This window comes from Oncorhynchus nerka, linkage group LG5 (assembly GCF_034236695.1).
Source record: "Oncorhynchus nerka isolate Pitt River linkage group LG5, Oner_Uvic_2.0, whole genome shotgun sequence".
NCBI lineage: Eukaryota > Metazoa > Chordata > Actinopteri > Salmoniformes > Salmonidae > Oncorhynchus > Oncorhynchus nerka.
The window spans coordinates 39892936-39913587 of NC_088400.1; the positions used below are offsets into that span (position 1 = coordinate 39892936).

Consider the following 20652-nt stretch of genomic DNA (forward strand, 5'->3'; position numbering starts at 1 on the left):
CGCTAAGATTATATTCGGTTGTGATTTTTGCAAAATAACTATTGTGGATGCAACAGTTGTTAGCTAGAATGCTAACGCTAATTGATATAGGCTGTAGCAAAAGCTAGAATGCTAACGCTAATTGATATAGGCTGTAGCAAAAGCTAGAATGCTAACGCTAATTGATATAGGCTGTAGCAAAAGCTAGAATGCTAACGCTAATTGACATAGGCTGTAGCAAAAGCTAGAATGCTAACGCTAATTGATATAGGCTGTAGCAAAAGCTAGAATGCTAACGCTAATTGATATAGGCTGTAGCAAAAGCTTGCCAAAGAGCCATTTTGCTGATTGAAGTTGAAGTGTTTTTTAAAGTATAATGCAGTTGATTTACAATGACACAAACATTAAGCATGACATTCAAACGAGCCATAAAATCGAATTATAATCCATAAGAACTCCTGCTTGTTCTGCCACCAACTTGCGCACATCGCCCCTTGTGCAGCAATGTTTGAAAATAGTAATAGACTTGTAATACCACATGTGTAAATTATGTAATACACAAGCGTATACATATCCAGCACCAAATATTAAAAGTATTTAACAGATTTCTTATTTTTTCATATCGTACTGTGGTATAGGCTGGTAGCTCCTCGCGTATCAATCTTAAAGTGTCAGAGATAGAAGGCTGAAACAATGTCAGGGTTATAATCCTAACACATAACACACACTTCCCGCTAATACACACCACACTCACTTGTTCCTGCTCACACACACAGCACACACAGAGACACACATGATCAGGTGGTGCTCTCTCAGTAACTCAGCCCCACCTTGACCCTCTGCTCTCATCTGAACCCCTATCTGACCTGTTAGTTCTACAAAAAATAATTGATCAGGGATTATGGATTTTAATCAATGATATTCTTAAATGCAGCTCTTAATCTTTTAAAGCTCATTCTCCTTTGTGGTCACCAGCGTGAGAATGAAGTGTAGGGTGGACATGGTTTGAACAGCCTCCAGTGGACTGAAGGAGAACGACAGTCTTAATGCACCAGAGTCAAGTTCCAACAGCAGCCAGACAGTTCAATATCTGCATGTTCACAAACAGCAATTTGTGCGATCGATCTGTAGAACCACTACACTGTGGAGGTAATGCAACACATTTTTATTATAGATGACACAAGATGACGCCGACAGACACAGTCACCCTGTTACTCGCTCCTAGCCAACGTTGTCAGTCATCACTAGCCAGCCTCCGGCCCAGGGCCCTGCCATGAATCTAAGACGCTGTTATTAGCTGGCTACCATCCGGTACTCTACCCTGCACCTTAGAGACGGCTGCCCTATGTACAAAGAGTCATTGAACATTGGTCACTTTAATAATATTTACATACTGTTGAACCCACTTTACATGTATGCTGAACAAAAATATAAATGCAACACGCAACAATTTCAAAAATGTTGCTGAGTTACAGTTCATATAAGGAAATCAGTCAATTAAAATAAATTCATTAGGTCCTAATCTATGGATTTCACATGACTGGGCAGGGGAGCAGCCATGGGTGGGCCTGGTGTGTCTATACACACCATTATACTGTATATAATGGTGTGTATAGACTGTATGGACAGTATATGAATAGAAAAGGTGTGTACAGAAGTAGTTATATAGGATGAGCCATGACTAGAATACAGTATATACATATAAAGTGGGTAAAACAGTATGTAAACATTATTAAAGGGACCAGTGTTGAATGACTCTATGTACATAGGGCAGCAGTCTCTAAGGTGCAGGGTGGAGTACCGGGTGGTAGCTGGCAAGAACAGTGACTAAGGCTAATGGTGACTGTTTAACAGTCTGATGGCCTGGAGATAAAAGCTGTTTACCAGTCTCTCGGTCCCAGCTTTAATCCACCTGTACGGTCCCCACCTTCTAGATGGCAGTGGGGTGAACAGGCTGTGGCTCAGGTGGCGGAGGTCCTCGATGATCTTCTTGGCCTTCTTGGTGACACCTGGTACTGTAGATGTCCCGGAGGGCAGGCAGTGTGAACCCTGGTGATGTGCTGGGTTGTCTGCATCACCCTCTAGAGAGCCCTGCGGTTGCGGGTAGTACAGTACTATGCATCTGTAGAAGTTCTTGGGTCTTTGGGGCCAAGCTGAATTTCTTCAGCCTCCTGAGGATGATATTATATTGTTATTGTATTGCTACACTCTTAGAAAATAAGTGTAGTAAAAGGGTTCTTCAACTGTCCCTATAGGAGAACCCATTTTGGTTCCATGTAGAACGCTCTGTGGGCCGATTTCTTTTCTTGAGTGTATGGTCAGGGGGCCGCAACATAATTACAAATCATTTGTAGACTGCAAATTGACCGTGAGAAGCCCAAACAGAATTGGACTAAAACACAATCATTTCAAACCTTGCTTACATTTGTATACTGTCACATATATCTCCATATTATGTGTGGGAATACTTTGGAAGAGATTTCCAGAATTAAAATCACTTGGAGCGGATTTGCCGGCGTTTTTACAGTCTTAAAAAATTAAAAAGTAATATTGTAAGAAAACATGGGGGGGCGGAGGTGTTGTTGCCTAGCTTCAGCACCTGGGGGTCGGCCCGTCAGGAAGTCCAGGATCCGATTGCACGGGGGGGACCCAGGGCCCTGAGCTTAGTAATGAGCTTGGAGGGCATTATGATGTTGAAGCCTGAGCTGTAGTCGATGAACACACTTCTTACATAGGTATTTCTCTCGTCCAGGGCTGTATGCAGTATAATGGCGATTGCGTCGTCCGTCAACCTGTTGGGGCTGTATGCGAATTGTAGTGGGTCTAGGGTGCCGGGTAAGGTGATATGATCCTTACCCAGCCTCTCAAAGCATTTCACAATGACAGAAGTGAGTGCTCCGGGGCGACAGTCATTTAATTAGTTCAGTTACCTTCGCTTTCTTGGGCACAGGAACAAGGGTGGACATCTTGAACAGAGTAGAGACAAGAGACTGGGATATGGAGATGTAATATGTCCGTTAAACACTCCAGCCAGTGCTCTGAGGACGCGGCTTGGGATGCCGTCTGGGCCGGCAACGCTTAAATGTCTTACGCACATCGGCCACGGAGAACGAGAGCACACGGTCCCCGTGAGCGTCAAGGGCCTGCGTCGGTGGCTCGATGTTGTTGTCCTGGAAGCGGGCGAAGGTGTTCCGCTTGTCCGAAGGCGGGGGTGTCGGTGTCGGCGACATGGCTGGCTTTCCCTTTGTCATTTGTGATTATCATCTGATGTTTGAGCTGTTGAATTGCAACCACAGCTGGTCTCTTAATACACGTCCATGTTCCCAGTCACCTTGTCGCGGTTAAATGCGGTGGTTCGCGCCTTTCAGTTTTGTGCGATTTGCTGCCATCTATCCACGGTTTTGGTTTGGATAAGTTCCAATCGTCACAGTGGGAACAACATCCTTAATGCACATTGTGATGAAGCCAGTCACCGATGTGTACACGTCCATACTATTCTCAAAGGCGACCGGGGACATTTTCCAGTCTGCGTGATCAAAACAATCTAGAAGCATAGATTCTGATTGGTCAGACCAACAGACCTTACCAAGGGGTGCTTCCTGCTTCCTGGAGGAGCAGAATAGAGGCGTGATCTGATTTGCCCATGTATATACTCCGCTATTAAAATGTAAAATACACTGTAAAACACTGTTATCTTACTATATACACACAAGGGAAAGAATGTCATGTTTAAGGTGCTTTTCAATTCACTTTTCCATGTGGCTTCCTTCAGAGTCCTCTGGCATGTGCTCTCTTTAAACACAAAACACCCACATATTCCATGGAAGCATATTTACAGGAAATGTTCATAAACGACAAAACCGTGAACAATAGTCAAGTGTTAGTGAATAGGATGATGACATTGCAGTTTCTCTTACAGGTTCTCTACATTGTTCCACTTTCTTGTCTTTGGTTCTCAGTGTTCTCTAACAGTTCTTACCGGGTCTCTCATACCTCCGGGTCGGGGCTAATAATGATAAGAGGCTCACGGTTTCTCCCTTTGATGATTGGCCAGGGGTTGAAGTAGGGGAACACTGGCTCTGTGAACGTGGCGTCGGAGAAGGTGAACAGGTGACTCATATCCCCTGCGTCGTAAAACGCCACCACACCCCTCCCGTAGTCAAGGTACACCCCTACTCTCCTGGGGGGTCGGGGGGGGTGCAACAGGCTCTCCTCGTGGTTGGTGCAGGCCTCGTACTCGCTCCCTCCCCGCCCCTCTCTTAACACCAGGGTCCAGAAGCCGTCGTCGGGACACAGGCTAATCTCATCCTTCCTGTTGACCGAGGCGGCCGCCACCCCCAGCCCCCAGGCCGTCTTGGTGCCCACCTCAACCACCCAGTAGTGTTGCCCTGAGGCGAGGGCTTGGCTTCCCAGGACAATGTTGTAGCGTGTGAAGCGCTCAGGGTTGTTGGGCAGGTTGGGCTGGATGTCCCCGACACTGACCTGGGTGCAGCACGTGGACACCCACAGCCTGGGATAGGCGGTGTCTGGGTTTAGAGTCACCGCTGTCACACCTGGGAAGAGACAGAGGATTTGGAATACGATAGAAAGGACAGGCTGTATGCGGTCAACATATTGGTGTGGTTGGATACTGTCGTGTGACAGTCAGGTTTGATAGAATGCAATCAGATGGATCCTGTGGTGGAATGTTGTCAGATATGTGAGCGCTGTCGTCTAATGGAGTCTAGTGTGGATTATATGTGGTCAGGTGCGGTCTAACTACATTTTGCTGTGGTTGTACCTGGCTGAAGGACAGCGCTCATCCTCCTCCAGGTGCGGTACTGCAGTGGTCCCAGGAACTCCCCCTCCGGCAGATCCACACACACCTCCGGGGGTCGCTCAAACATAATCTCCGCTCTGAGAGAGAGAGACGGATGAAGAGAGAGAGAGAGTTTTTTCCCCAGAGTTCCCAGTGGTTCTGAACACGGCCTTAGTCTCGGCGGAGGGAGGGAGGGAGAGAGCAGCAGAGGGTCCGCCTCTCTCTCTCCTTCCTTTCCTCCAGTGAGACTGACCAGAACAGGGGACGCCGTCATCCACCTGATGGCGAAACTCGAGTCGCTCCGCATCTGCCTCATGCACAAATCCATGCTGTTCCTAACATCAGAGAACGTGAAATATTCCTTGATGTTAAAATAGACAAGATGAGCTGCTACTAATAATACCAATGCAGGGCTATCAATAGGCCTTCACTTGGCTACTCACTCATTGCAGCTGCAGCGCAAGTGGAAGTGCGGAAAAGCGTTGTTTTATGTGTTGTCATAGCGTTGAATAAAACCAGTGACAGGGCTGAATAATTTATTTGACATGAACTCACTCGTAAAAACAGCAGCTCTTTGCTGTATTCTTTGACAGTCTCTCCCTGGTCATGGTTTTAAAAGTTATTGAGTCTTATGTAGGCTAGTATCAAACTTTGCTGTGGCCGGGGTCATGGACATTCTGTAGGTCATGGAAGTTCTGCGAGCTATCTGATTGGCCAACGCAGTAGCCGTATTCAATTTAGCCACAGATCTCCCGGTCTGGCAGGTAGGCCAAGTTTGTATTTTCAGACCAATTAAATGGTTCAAAATGGGAACACTTTGCCTACCCGGTGCGCAGGGCTTCTGAATCAAGTGGAACTACCGCCAACAGCGCAACACGAATAGGAAAAAAAAGGAGCGCAAGCCTTTATCGTGGGCTTTTCTACAGAAATGTTTGGTGATCGACTAGGAATGCCTTGAAGATCGTCCGGTTGACGACCACTGCCTTACAGTATGAATAAATAATGTTGAAAAAGTGCGAGGAACATTGGGTTACTGTTTTTTTTATCATGTGAAGTCATGTGGATATGACACAGATCTATGAACTGTAGCATCAGATAAGAACCATGGATTCTTTCACTTACCCTCCGATAAAATCCTTGATTCCCTGAAAGAAAGAATGACAGTGATGAGGCCCTGCTGAGACATCCACACACTCTTCTCCTCAAAAACCCTCGACTATATTCTGGATTTGACTTTAACCCTTTCTGTTTTCGTTTTCACTCTCCCTCTATTTCTTTACCCCCCCACCCTTAACCCCTCTCCCTTCCTCCTCTACAATCTATTTTCTCTCTTTGTTCCTATATCCATTACAGTCCCTTTCTCTTTCCCCCTCTCTCCACTCCTTTTCTTTCCCCTTCCTCCCTCCTCTCCTCTCTCATCTCACCCGGAGTTGTGCCGGGTTCTCATTCTCTCGGAGTTTGACGCGGAGCTGGTCGGCAGTTTGCTCTAACTGGCCGATTTGCTCTGTGGTGTGTTTGAGGACCTCCTCCAATTGGTTGAGCCTATTTTCCTTCTCCCGCCTCAGACTCTCCTTCACTCTCTCCTCCTCCTGGAGAAGGAACTCCCTCAGACGTCCAAACTCTGCACTCACCTGCTCCTCTATGTCGCCAGCTCGCTCCTGCCGTAGGGAAGGACAGAGAAAATGTTACAGACTGGGTTGGAATCCATCTTTGGAGACTGTGTTGGACCACTGAGCTTCAGTCAGGAGGTAAGCTCTGGGAGTTAACACGAGCTTGTTTCATTTGATTTCAACTTCAAAGGATACAACTAAGTCAATTAAGAGGAAATTCTTACTTACAGTGACAGGCTGTCAAGAGGTGGCGACAGCAGTGATATAAAACAATGCAAAAAAAAACAAAGACATCACGAAACACAATGAGACAGACACACGGCAACAGCACATTCAGTGATAACAGAGGCAGGAGATAAACACATATTGATTCAAATCTTGTGATTCAAATCACGTGATTCAAATCCCATGATTCAAATCTCAATTCTCAGAAACGGTCACTCGTCACATGAACACCTAACCACCTCCGCTGCATAGACACACACACAACACACACACACACACACACACACACACACACACACACACACACACACACACACAGTAACACACACAAACATTTGCCACATCGGTCACGTGGTAGCTAGATCGTTGACACACATCCTTGCTCATACCCACTTCCTGTTCCCCACAGAGAGACAGAGGGAAGTGAAAGAACAAGTGATTGGAGGAGAGAAAGTGTTTCAGTGTGTGACAGGCAAGACACACAGGGCATGCCTCCTTAATGGGGTCCCGATGTCTGTGCTGTGCTCATCTTCAACGCAGGCCTCCACCGACATCGTACACATTCGGTATCTACCTCACACACACACACACACACACACACACACACTCAGTCAGTCAGTCAGTCAGTCAGTCAGTCAGTCAGTCAGTCAGTCAGTATACCTTGATGAGCATGATCTTGTTGTTGGTCTGGACCTGACAGAGAGAAGCCTGTTCAGTCTGGATCATTACTCTCTCCAGGGCTATGGACAGCTTGTCCTGCAGAAGAGAAAGAAGAAAAACAGGTCACACACACACACACACAGCTTGAAGTTATGCGAGTTGAACTGGTAAACAGTGTTTTCCGTTATACGGAGATTCATTGAATTAGGCCTAACTCTCTTGTCAATTTAAGATGTACTGTTTTGGATCCTTTGTAGTCTGACAACAAGCTCAATGTGACTCATATGACCAGAGGGCCTTTCCAACTAACTGGCTTCATTTCAACAAGTTACCCAAATGAACCCCCCACACACAAAGTTACAATGTAGATGGATAAGATTTGTGAAAACAGTGTGGTGACTGAGGTATGTCACCAAATATCCAAAGCAAATATAAAAGGTTAAATATGTCTGGGAACTAAGCCTTGACACCAGCACGCCGAATTCCTCTCGAGCTCCAAGTATAGGCTACATCAACACTGACTTGTGTCTGCTTATGTCTCGCGCTCTAGCATGTTAAAGACTCAATTATCTTGGGTCCACATTTATCTTACAAGACTTAAAATATATGACTGAATAGTAACTTTGTGAACTTGGCTCAGTTTGAGATTTGTGGACAGATTCTGCCACAATTTATTCATTCCAATGCGTCAGGTCCCTGTGTCATGATGTACGAACCCGGCTAACTTATATGTATTCCAAACACCTACACAGGTAGATACATAAATAGTCAAATAGAGTTCTAAAAGTGTTACCTTGTAGTTCTCGAACGCCTCGTTGATGGGGATGACATTGTGCGTCTTGTGGTCTCGGGACATCCCGCACACCAGGCAGATCGCGAGCTGATCATCCTCACAGAATAGCTTCAACTTCTCCTCGTGCTCCTCGCACCGGTCTGACTCGAGGCGAGGAGAGAAATCGGTGAAACTGAACCCGGAGCTGGGCATAATGCCCCCCCGTTGCCGTTCTTCAGTATCCTCCTGTGAGCTCTCCTGGTCTCCGGGTTTCCCATCCATGGCTCGAGCTCTCCTCACGCTGTCCACGACGTTACACAGAAGCGAGTTGGGGCGCAGCTTCGGAGCGCATGTCTTTCGGCACTTCGGGCAGGTCGGGTGTTCATCGTACTTGGCCTCCCAGCACTGAGTAATGCACACGCGACAGAAGTGGTGTCCGCACTCGAGGATCACCGGCTCACGGAAGAGCTCGAGGCACACTGGACAGGTGAGCTCGCTATGTAGCTCCTCAAGCGTGCTGGCGTCAGTAGCCATTCCGAGCCGTCTGCATACTGAAAGGATAGAGGGGTTGCGCTCAGAAAGTAGCTGACTGCAGCACGGGAAAAGTTCACTCTTCCGTATGTGAGAGGGCGACAAGGGCGCGGTCTGTCTGAGACAGTAGACTCCTCTGTTTTCACGGAAGAGGGTGAAGAAGTGCAAATCAAATCAACGTTTATTGGTCGTGTACACAGTTTTGCGTGTGCAGCGAAATGCTTGTTTCGAGATCCAACAATGCAGAAACATCTATCAATACAATAACAACACACACATAATCCAAAATAAAGGAAGATATATCAGAATGAGCAATGTCAGAGTCCGGAATATAAATACATTTATACTCAGTTTATGAGGTACACCCCCCTGTAGCCACGAAGGGATGCACTGCCACCAGCCTGTACCGTTGACACCGGGCAGGATGCTCTCGATGCTGCATCTGTTGAAGTTTGTGAGGGTCTTCGGGGGCCAAGCCTAATTTCCTCAGCCTCCTGAGGTTAAAGAGGTGCTGCTGCAGCCTTCCTCGCCATGCTGTCAGTGTGAAGGGACCATTTCAGGTCCTCGGTGATGTGCACGCTGGGGAACTTGAAGCTTTTGACCCTCTCCACTGCGGCTCCGTCGATGTGGATGGGAGTCGGGGGCGTGCTCCCTCTGCTGTCTCCAGTAGTCCACGACCAGCACCTTTGTTTCGTTGACGTTGAAGGAGAGGTTATTTTCCTGGCACCTCTCCACCAGGTCTGGCACCTCTCCACCAGGTCTGTCACCCCCACCAGGTCTGTCACCTCCTTTCTGTAGGCGGTCTTGCCATTGCTGGTAATCAGGCCTACCACTTGGTCGGCAAACATGATGATTGAGTTGGAGACGTGCATGGCCACGCAGTCATGGGTCAACAGGGAGTACAGGAAGGGGAAGTCTAAGACCCAGTTGCACAGGGAGGGAGTTCAGACCCAGGGCTTAGTGATGAGATTGGAGGCCACTATGGTGTTGAATGCTGAGCTGTAGTCGATGAAAAGCATTATTACATAGGTATTCCTCTTGTCCAGGTGGGATAGGGCCGTGTGCGCGATTGCGTTGTCCTGGATCTGTTGGGGCAGTATGTACGAGCCTCACCTTTTCAAGGCAGTGTTCTGGAACATTGCATCTACATGTCCACAGAGCCCCGTGGGCAGAGGCGTAGAGAACCAGGTATTGCTCTGGCTCAGTTCCATTTAGGTTCCTGGCTCCTACTTTTATGCACCCCCTGAAGCACTGTTTATTATCTATGCATAGTCACTTTACCTCTACCTACATGTACATATTACCTCAACTAACCGGTGCCACTGCACTTTGACTCTACTGGTACCCCCTGTATATAGCCTCTACTGTTATTTTATTGTTGCTTTTTAATCTTTATTTTTTTATTTTTTTATTTCCTTCTATTTTATTTAAATAGTTTAACACTTATTTTTCTTAAAACTGCATTGTTGGTTAAGGGCTTGTAAGTAAGCATTTCACTGTAAGGTTTACACCTGTTGTAATTCGGCACATGTGACAAATAACATTTGATTTGGTTTGAAATCTAAAAGGACTGGATAGGTGAAATCAAATGTGTGTGCTTGAATTTGAATGAAGTTGTATTTGAGGGATGGGTGGCGCCATAATGTTATAGGAGCTGCATAAATGTAGTGTAGGCCCAACTGTAATAATGTAATGTAAGTGTGTTAGAGGGGTCTGTGACAAGGCTTTAAACCAGGGTTTAAAACGTTCCAGAACATTGCCTTGAAAATGTGAGGCTCGAACATGAGCCAGCACTCTGATTAAAGGCTTTAAACTTAAAGGCCCAGTGCAGTCAAAAACGTGCTTTTCCCGTGTTTTATATACACTGAGTATACCAAACATTAGGAACACCTTCCAAATATTGAGCTGCACCCCCCCTCCCACTTTTTTTTGCCATCAGAACACTCTCAATTCGTCAGGGCATGGACTCTGGAAGGTGTTGAAAGCCTTCCACAGGGATGCTGGCCCATGTTGCAGTGCTTCCCACCATTGTGTCAAGTTGGCTGGATGTCTGTTGGGTGGTGAACCATTCTTGATACACACAGGAAACTGTGGATTTTAACAAGTGACATCAATAAGGATCATGACTTTCACCTGGATTCCCCTGGACAGTCTATGTCATGGAAAGAGCATGTATTCTTCATGTTTTGTATACTCAGTGTATATTTTCACACTATGAGGTTGGAATAATACTGTGAAATTGTTAAAATGATGATAATGCCCTTTTAGAGTAAAAGCACCTGAAATTTCAGCCTGTTTTGGTGGGAGTTGTGACCTGCCTGGTGCCATCACCAGGTGGTAAATTAGTTAATAGACCTCCAAACCTCTCTGGCAATTTACATTTACATTTAAGTCATTTAGCAGACGCTCTTATCCAGAGCGACTTAAACAGCTGTTTTTCAGTTTCCCCCTCCCCACTCAGACCACTCCCCGACAGTCCTAGCTGAATTCTTGCTTGAGAAATCGCTCTCAACTAAGAAGCAATTTTTGTTTATTTTTGACCATTCTAATTGAAAACAATCACAGTAAAGTACTTCATTGTTACCCAGAAATGATTTGATATTGAGATAAAAACGTCTGCATTGGACCTTTAACCAATCAATCAGTTGGAAGTCAGCAGCTTCCATTCCACCAAGGGGGAACGGGGAAATACCTATGGGTCTCCAAATTAAACCTGTTATCTGTCACATTTTGGGTTATCCTATGGTCAGCTTCTGGGCAGTGCTCGTCCCCCAGTCAGTCCTCAGTGTCAGCTATGATATGACACCTTGAGTTTGAAGGAAAAAAAAACGACCTTTGGTTATTGAACTACAGTAGGTGAAATGGATTTACATCCGGTAATGGAATTATGGAAACGGAGTAACATCATTGGTCCCTGATCTGTACTACACTAGAAAGGCACAATTATGGATAAGAATATCATTCTGTTCATGGTGGTGTATCCTGAATAACTACAAAAAGGTAGAAATATGCAATAATCCTTATTTGCATATTTGGGTATTATTCTACACACTGGCTATTATTTGAATGAGCTCCGCCCACAAACAAGACCACTTTGGTTGGTCCGGACCGGACCCAATCTGAACCAATCGTAGACGTCTATGTTTCACGAGTTTGGACATCACAGTAGAGTGAAGTTCAGTACAGTACAGTAAAGTAGATATGTTCAGTACAGTATAGTACAATCCAGTACATTATAAACTGGGTGGTTTGAGCCCTGAATGTTGATTGACTGACAGTCGTGGTACACCACGGGTATGACAAAACGTTTATTTTGACTGTTCTAATTACGTTGGTAACCAGTTTATAATAGCAACAAGGCACCTCGGGGGTTTGTGGTATATGGGCAATAAGGACTGTGTCCAGGAACTTTGTGTTGCATCGTGCCTAAGAACAGCCCTTAGCCATGATATATTGGCCATACAGTGCATTCGAAAGTATTCAGACCCCTTCCCCTTTTCGTTACGTTACAGGCTTATTCTAAATTGGATGAAATAAATTGTACTCATCAATCTACATGCAATTTCCCATAATGACAAAGCGAAAACAGGTTTTAAGAAAGGTTTGCAAATGTATTAAACATTAAAAACAGAAATACCTTCTTTACATAAGTATTCAGACCCTTTGCTATGAGACTCAACATTTTGCTCAGGTGCATCCTGTTTCCATTGATCATACTTGAGATGTTTCTACCACTTGATTGGAGTCCACCTGTGGTAAATTCAATTGATTGGACATGATTTGGAAAGGCACACATCTGACTATGTAAGGTCCCACAGTCGAAGGAATTGTCCGTAGAGCTCTGAGACAGGATTGTGTCGAGGCACAGATCTGGGGAAGGGTACCAAAACATTTCTGCAGCATTGAAGGTCCCCAAAAACACAGTGCCCTCCATCATTCTTAAATGGAAGAAGTTTGGAACCACTAAGACTCTTCCAACAGCTGGCCGCATGGCCAAACTGAGCAATCAGGGGAGCAGGGCGGTGACCACGAACCCGATGGTCACTCTGCCAGAGGTCCAGGCTTCGGGACAAGTCTCAATGTCCTTGAGTGGCCCAGCCAGAGCCCGGACTTGAACACGATCGACCATCTCTGGAGAGACCTGAAAATAGCTGTGTAGCAACGCTCCACATCCAACCTGGCAGAGCTTGAGAGGATGTGCAGAGAAGAATGGGAGAAACTCCCCAAATAGAGGTGTGCCAAGCTTGTAGCGTGATACCCAAGAAGACTCAAGGCTGTAATCGCTTCCAAAGGTGCTTCAACAAAGTGCTGGGTAAAGTGTCTGAATACTTATGAAAATGTGATATTAAATGTGTTTTACATGTTTTGTACATTTGCAAAAATGTCAATTATGGGGTATTGTGTATAGATTGATGAGGGAAAAAAGTATTTCATACATTTTACAATAAAGGCTGTAACGTAACAAAATGTGGAAAAAGTCAAGGGGTCTGAATACTTTCCAAATGCACTGTATACCACACCCCCTCGGACCGTATTGCTTAATTATACTGCACTCGTGTGCTTTACTGAACTCTAGTTTACAGTACTGTACTCTATTTGACAGTACTGTTCTTTACTGTGCTGTCCAATCTTGTGAAACATAGACGTCTATGATTGGTTCAGATTTGGTCCTACCAGGGTGGACTGACCAAATGAAAACTACTTTTCAACCTTCGTGGACGTCCGGTGTCGGTAGGTGCTCAGTGGGCGAGGAAACTTGTTACAGTAAATGGAAAGAGGGTAGGTGGTAGGTGTCATGGTAGGAGTCATTAAGAGCCGGGAGACGTGACATTAACTGGAGAGAGAGAGAGAAGAGAGAGAGAGAGAGCGGCAGAGAGAGAAAAGAGAGAGAGCGGCAGAGAGATAGAGAGAGAAAGAGGGGTGTGTTGTCCAGACTGTTTTCACAGTCTTGCTTTGACTACCAGAGGATGGAAAGAGAAAGAAAACAGTTATGAGCTGAACATAACAGTATGCCAGTATTTCCCATTGTAGCCAATTCAATTGCAGTAATTACGTTAAAGATTTTTCAGTAATTACGTTACCGATTTGGTAACAGAATTACGAGTTTTAATCACTTAATAACTTTAAACAATCTTTAAAATCACTATAACTAATTGATAGGTCTAGCATTACTTGTTGCTTCTGTGAACTTTCCTTATCCTCCCCCCTCATGAGGGAGAGACATTATAAATTATCTCCAAGATATGTGGGTTTTTGGAAATGGAATTACAAGGCTAAAGTCAATGTTTCTTAAACTTACAGAAGGCAAATCATTTCTCCAAAAGTAGAGAGGGGCTCTGCCCTAGCTTCTAGCCAGTCTTGGAGGTCTACTCTGGGGGAGGTGGGTGACTACACCCCCTGCCTCTGGTTCTTCTACATGAAGACTCCCCCAAAAGCCGTAGGGGGAGAGGGGTACCAGCCCATCTGCCAGTGCTACAGGAACCAGTAGCATTTTGCCAGGCTGTACCAACGCCAGAGCCGTGCTCCCCTCTGCTCCTCCTACTTACCCCTGGCGGAGGCAAACGGCCCAGAGACAAGTGGATGTGTGAACCACAGGTGAGTATACTGTCTGTCCGTGTGTAACTGTGTATTACATTTAGGGTCAATTCCATTTGATTCTACTCGATTCAAGAAAAAAAACTTTATTTGTGGTGTGTTTGTGTGAAGCCAGCAGTTCTTAGAAAAGTGCTTAAGCAGTGTGACTTCTCTCACCCAAAGCAATTCAAACAAAGTAATGTCATTATTATGTCATCTGGGAAATATTCTGTTTCTTTTTCCCCTTTTAAAGTGGAAATGACAGCGTTTTAGCAACATGACATTTGATTAAAACCTGTTCATATCCACTCCAAGAATAGTATGTTTGGGAATTAACCTCTACGCGATCAGTGTGTCCCCCGCAGTACGGTTGAGCTAATGCAGGCTAATGTGATTAGCATGGGGTTGTAAGTAACAAGAACATTTCCCAGGACATAGACATATCTGATATTGTCAGAAAGCTTAAATTCTTGTTAATCATCAAATCAAATCAAATGTATTTATATAGCCCTTCTTAGATCAGCTGATACCTCAAAGTGCTGTACAGAAACCCAGCCTAAAACCCCAAACAGCAAGCAATGCAGGTGTAGAAGCACGGTGGGCTAGGAAAAACTCCCTAGAAAGGCCAAAACCTAGGAAGAAACCTAGAGAGGAACCAGGCTATGAGGGGTGGCCAGTCCTCTTCTGGCTGTGCCGGGTGGAGATTATAACAGAACATGGACAAGATGTTCAAATGTTCATAAATGACCAGCATGGTCAAATAATAATTAACATTTAACATTTAAGTCATTTAGCAGTAGTTGTCGAGGGTGCAACAAGTCAGCACCTCAGGAGTAAATGTCAGTTGGCTTTCCATAGCCGACCATTGAGAGTATCTCCACCTCTCCTGCTGTCTCTAGAGTTGAAAACAGCAGGTCTGGGACAGGTAGCACGTCCGGTAAACAGGTCAAAGATCCATAGCCGCAGGCAGAACAGTTGAAACTGGAGCCGCAGCACGGCCAGGTGGACTGGGGACAGCAAGGAGTCATCATGCCAGGTAGTCCTGAGGCATGGTCATAAGGCTCAGGTCCTCCGAGAGAGAGAAAGAAAGAGAGAATTAGAGAGAGCATACTTAATTTCACACAGGACAACGGATAACACAGGAGAAATACTCTAGATATAACAGACTGACCCTAGCACCCCGACACATAAACTACTGCAGCATAAATACTGGAGGCTGAGACAGAAGGGGTCAGAATACACTGTGGCCCCATCCGATGATACCCCCGGACAGGGCCAAACAGGCAGGATATAACCCCAACCACTTTGCCAAAGCACAGCCCCCACACCACTAGAGGGATATCTTCAACCACCAACTTACCATCCTGAGACAAGGCCGAGTATAGCCCACAAAGATCTCCGCCACGGCACAACCCAAGGGGGGGCGCCAACCCAGACAGGAAGACCTAACTGCACTGTCCAATTTACATTAGTTATTACAGTGAAATAATAACATGCTATTGTTTGAGGAGAGTACACAGTTATGAACTTGAAAATGCATTAATAAACCAATTAGGCACATTTGAGCAGTCTTGATACAAAATATTGAACAGAAATGCAATCTAAATTACGCATGGGCTGGAATAATACATTATGGCCTTTCTCTTGCATTTCAAAGATAGTACAAAAAAACACAAAAAACACGTTTCTTTCTTTGGATTATCTTTTACCAGATCTAATGTGTTATATTCTCCTACATTATTAAACCTCAAAGTGTTTCCTTTCAAATGGTATCAAGAATATGCATATCCTTGTTTCAGGTCCTGAGCTACAGGCAGTTAGATTTGGGTATGTCATTTTAGGCAAAAATTGAAAGATTGAAACTTAAAACATGATTTTTCAATTGTTTTGCACTGCATGGTTGAATGCAGCATTGCAGTATGGTGCACTCAAAATGTATTGTCGTTGAGTAGCCAGCCTCAGCTACTGCTCAAATGTTGCTGTAATAGGCCTACATGTTTTTCCTTTGCATGGTGCTTTGTTGCAGGTTTTGTTTTTTGGTTATTTATTGTCAAACTTTAAAAACCGAAGCCAGACTGCAATATTTTTAGTAGGCTAGTTAGGACTGTGGCATGTGTCTGTACACATTCCCTCTGCTGCTTGCTGTAAACCGGACACACGAAAGCGGTGCAATTGAAGTTGAATTTACTGATGCGAGAGCGCAGTAGATGAATCAACAGGTAGACAAATTTATACTCGCTTGTGTGTCCTATTTGGCCCGCGTGCCTTGTATTTGACGCGTGTGCTAACCTATTAGCCGTGTTACAACTGACTTGTGATCATTGCGTTAGGGTTGCGTCAATTCGAATCTGGTATCAGAACAAGTTATAACACTGAGTCACTGATTGTACTCTATGTACTTTTATTAGCTAAGCAATAAATGGCAAATGCAACTTTCGTATATATGGGCTCACTGTAATACCACGCAGGGCAGAACAGGGAACTGACAGGATGTACGTAAACAGCTGTTCTTATACTGTGATAGACATAGTTCCAACCCGTCTGTTGGCCTATCACAGTAGGGGCTGAGCGTGGTTTAGACTTGCTCAGCCTATCGCAGGCGCTCAGGCTGGTCCCCGCCTCTTGGCGCTTCTTGGAGTCCTCCCTCTGTCGATGTATAGATTCTTACTGTTCTGGTATCACCCCCTAGTTATAACAGTTGCTCAGTTCCTGCTATTGTGTTGTTCAGTATTTTTCCATCTCAGTTAAACCTCGTGATGACCACCCCTCCCTATACCTGATTAACCACAACTTTGTAATACAGCAAGTCACACCATGTGCTCAATATTGTCACATACAAACACAAGGACAAAGCATCTGCTGGGCTGTTATCTACAGTTTTGCAACATGCAGCAGTCTCAGCATGTTGCTCAGTTCTTGACACACACACACACACACACACACACACACACACACACACACACAACTGCTGTTCAAACAATTCAATCTTACGTGATATAGTAGTAGGTTATAGAGCATAGACATAAATCCTCACAATTGCTATTGCTAGTTTGATTGTATTGACATCCCCAGCCTTAGTTAAAGTCGGCCATTTTTGTAAAAAATATTGAGTCATTGAAACTGAAACTGCATCCCTAAGGCCAGCTGTGATATCAGTGGCGATTTTAGCATGTAAATCTTGGTGGGGCAAAAAAAAAAAGTGGGACGCATGCCAGCAAAGCCACAACACTACACTACATTATTTGCACTATAACGGTGACAAACGACGCCCACAAAATGTTAGGGCCTACATAAAGCTGTCCCAACACCTTACCTCTGCTACATCTGGCTATCAGCGGAGCCTTGTCTGGCAGCGAAACAATTCATTCAGCCTCATTTACTGCCTTTAAAAAACATCTGATATGGCTGACTTGTTTAAACAAATGTGGTTTCTACTGACAATTGAGATGTACAAACTATGGCATGAGGGGATGACAAGCGTATAAGAGGCAATCCGTAATTTCGATTAAGACATTAATGAGCGAGCTAGGATGGATGCAGTCAATATAACTATATGTTCAGCACTTTTGAAATGCACAGCGACTTTATTCAGAACATGGCCATTCATACAGTGTTCTCCCTGTACACCAAGTCAGAACCGTAGGATAAATAAAGGGGGCATATAAGAAAACAATGAAAGTTCTTACAATATTCAATGATTACATTTCTCAAAAACAGGTTATAGGCTACATGTGCAGCACTAAGTCAGAACAGTAGTGAAATTCAGAGGTGAAAATAGACCAAATTATTAGGGACAGGCACATGGGCTACTAACAGCTTACTACACAACATACACTTAGTATTACTTTCTGAGCTACAGTATACATATCTCCCTGGCATATTACATCCTTTATGCTGCAGCTGTATACAATACTTTTTGGACTCACCTTGTGCTGTGCTCCCTTGAACAGGAAGGTGGCGCAGCTGTCCTTCGTGGGCAAATGTTGTCATCAAACTCTGGCATTCTGTGGATTTATGGTGGGGGGTTGAATCATTATGATGTCAGTGATTTTTGGGCACTTCTTATGTAACTCTATGGCAGCACCCAAGGGGATTGAATTGTCTAAGTCTACCCTTAGACTTGGCGGTGACGTGGTGTCCCTGTGAGTGACAGAACACTGAGCCAATCACAGCGTAACCCTCCGTAGTTTCTGCTGGCTTGCCCCACCACCACAGAAAGCACTGAGCTAGGCTGAAACACCTGCATTTTAGAGATGCCTTACTCAAGAAAACAAAAAAGAGACCATGTTTGTATGCAGCTTTAACAACTCAATGATATATTATTTTTTACATTGTTTGCAAACTGATATGTGACAAGTAAAAACCTATTTTTAAAATTGTTTAAGCATAAACTGAATTTGATATTTTTGACTAATATTATGATTTCCTGTTTGTGTCATATCTGCAAAGTAGTTAAAACGCTGTCAATTCCACTTTAAACTCAAACCACTACCTCGTGATTTCCAGGAATAAAAAGACTGGATCATTATTGAAGCTTAGGCCTGTGTTTGTTCTTATTTTTCTAAATGATATTCTTATACCCAACAGCTCAGAGTAAACTCCAGTGGTAGAATGTTATTACACTGTTAAAACAAGTTGAAATGTAAGTTGAACCATCTTTCTCTCTGTGTTGGTTTTAATCTCAGTGTTCCCTCTCTGCGTGTTCTAAGTTGGAGTTCTCCAGTACCAGTCCAGAGATGCATTGTTTCCCACGACATGGCCCTGTGGACCAGAACGTGGTGGAGAGCCAGGTGGTGCTCCAGGACTACACCAGCTCCTCCTATACTAACAGCCACCCCAACCCCAGCCTGCACCACTAAGGCCCAGAGGACCACCTTCACCCTCAGCAACGTGGTCCCTCAGCGGGCAGCCTCAAACTCTAGGCCCCTGGGCTCAGCTGGAGGTTGAGATTAGGGCCCGGATGGGTGATTACTGCATGGGGCCGGCGTATGTGGTGACACTGCCATACCTCTCTGAGTGCTGGATGGCTAACCGGGTGGTCTGCCTACTGCTGCCCCTCCGAAAAATGTAGTCTCCCTGCCAGAGACTCTACTTTCCATCATATTCCGCTGTGGGTCGGAACGACCCTCAGAGTGGAGATTGGACCGGTGGACCCCCAGTCAAATGCATCTGTTCGGGGGTACGATGTGAGGCGGTTGGCCCTGGACACCGTAGGGGAATATTCTACAGCATCCACATCAGCCAGTTTCACACCCAATGTCGATGAGCAGGTATGTTAGTAAGATAATTATGGTCTGTCCAGTCGGTGAAAAATAAAATGCTAGCGTTTCCTCCCCAGTTACAGTACACACACACACACCTACTGAACACTAACCTGCTTAAATGGTTGCTAGAGAATATCATGTCTCGTGAAAATGGAGGACATGCGTTGAATAATTACCCAAAGATTAAAGCAGATTGAAAAAATGTTTTAAGTATTATAACCGCATGTATTAAAAAACAACAGAGCGTCTCAGCTGTGAACGGAATCTTCTCGAAATACAAATGACACCTTTGTTCACATGCAGCTTCTGTGTCAAGGTCACTGATAAATGCAAATCACAGACGAGGTTACCTCGGGTTGATCTTTGCTCTGGTACAAGGACCTAGAGCAGCTGATGTGAACACACTTCCTTTATTCTGTAGTCCCCCGCCAATTGTTGTGTGTGTGTGACTGTATGACTACAGAAGTTTGTACTTCTGTAAGGAGAGATGGAGAGCATTAAGTTAGTCTGATTAATCAGGCTGTACATGTTATATACAGCCTGAAACTAATGCCTGCAAAATCGTGGAAATGTTCCTTACAAGCCAGAATGTCAAATTCGATCACTTAAACTTACTCTACCGGTTTTTCCTTCAGCTGCTTGAGACAAAATATCCACAGGAAAGTGTTGTTTATCGGACTTTTTAGAGCCCGTACTTTGGTTTGGCACCAAGGTAAATTAGTTTTATACTGGATATTCAGTTCTCTCGTCAATAGCTATTCAACCAGTCATAATGAAAATGTTACTTAAAACAGTGGATGGAGAACTAACCCTACATTTTGTATCAAATTATTCTTTTGAATATTGAAATCAGAATTTTAAAAAATTCACACAAAAGGTGTTGATTGTTCTCCATCCTCCCCAGATTCTAAATATAAAATGTTTGTCATAGCTATTGAGAGAAAATCAAATATCCAACATAAAACCATATACCTACCACAGGTTGGTGGCACCTTAAGGCTTGTGGTAATGACTGGAGTGGAATCAGTGGAATGGCAAATAGATGCCATTCCATATGCGCTGTCCCGGCCATTATGATGAGCGGTTCTCCACTCAGCAGCCTCCTGTGATACCTACCTATACTACCGGCTTGTAACAGAATCAGCGTAATGAATACGCCCCAGATCTCCATTTGAAGCTCCTGCATGCTTGGACTTGTAGTTTATGAATCTCACCCACTGTGGTCTTGAACAAGACGTC

The 20652-nt window shown here is 44.7% G+C and overlaps 1 protein-coding gene and 1 long non-coding RNA gene across 4 annotated transcripts; one reads left to right on the forward strand and one right to left on the reverse strand.

Moving 5' to 3' along the window:
• Nucleotides 1-871: 871 nt before the first annotated feature.
• Nucleotides 872-8693, reverse strand: LOC115129483 (zinc-binding protein A33-like). 3 transcript variants are annotated; one of them, XR_010463951.1, is made up of 7 exons: nucleotides 8066-8693; nucleotides 7273-7368; nucleotides 6202-6435; nucleotides 5900-5922; nucleotides 4760-4875; nucleotides 2910-4532; nucleotides 872-2150 (listed from the first exon to the last, which is right to left on the reverse strand). XR_010463951.1 is itself a non-coding variant. In XM_029659874.2 (6 exons), exons 1-6 carry the CDS (start codon nucleotides 8576-8578, stop codon nucleotides 3967-3969), a joined length of 1548 nt encoding a protein of 515 aa, XP_029515734.1. In that variant the 5' UTR covers nucleotides 8579-8693; the 3' UTR covers nucleotides 872-3966. The 3 variants fall into 3 exon arrangements, 1 of the variants encoding a protein (XP_029515734.1); XR_010463950.1 differs by having other exon boundaries at nucleotides 2403-4532; XM_029659874.2 differs by having other exon boundaries at nucleotides 872-4532.
• A 4406-nt stretch (nucleotides 8694-13099) lies between these two features.
• Nucleotides 13100-19661, forward strand: LOC135571797 (uncharacterized). The gene is made up of 2 exons (XR_010463952.1): nucleotides 13100-14170; nucleotides 18859-19661. It is a non-coding gene; the product is annotated as an uncharacterized LOC135571797 (long non-coding RNA).
• The last annotated feature ends 991 nt before the right edge of the window (nucleotides 19662-20652 follow it).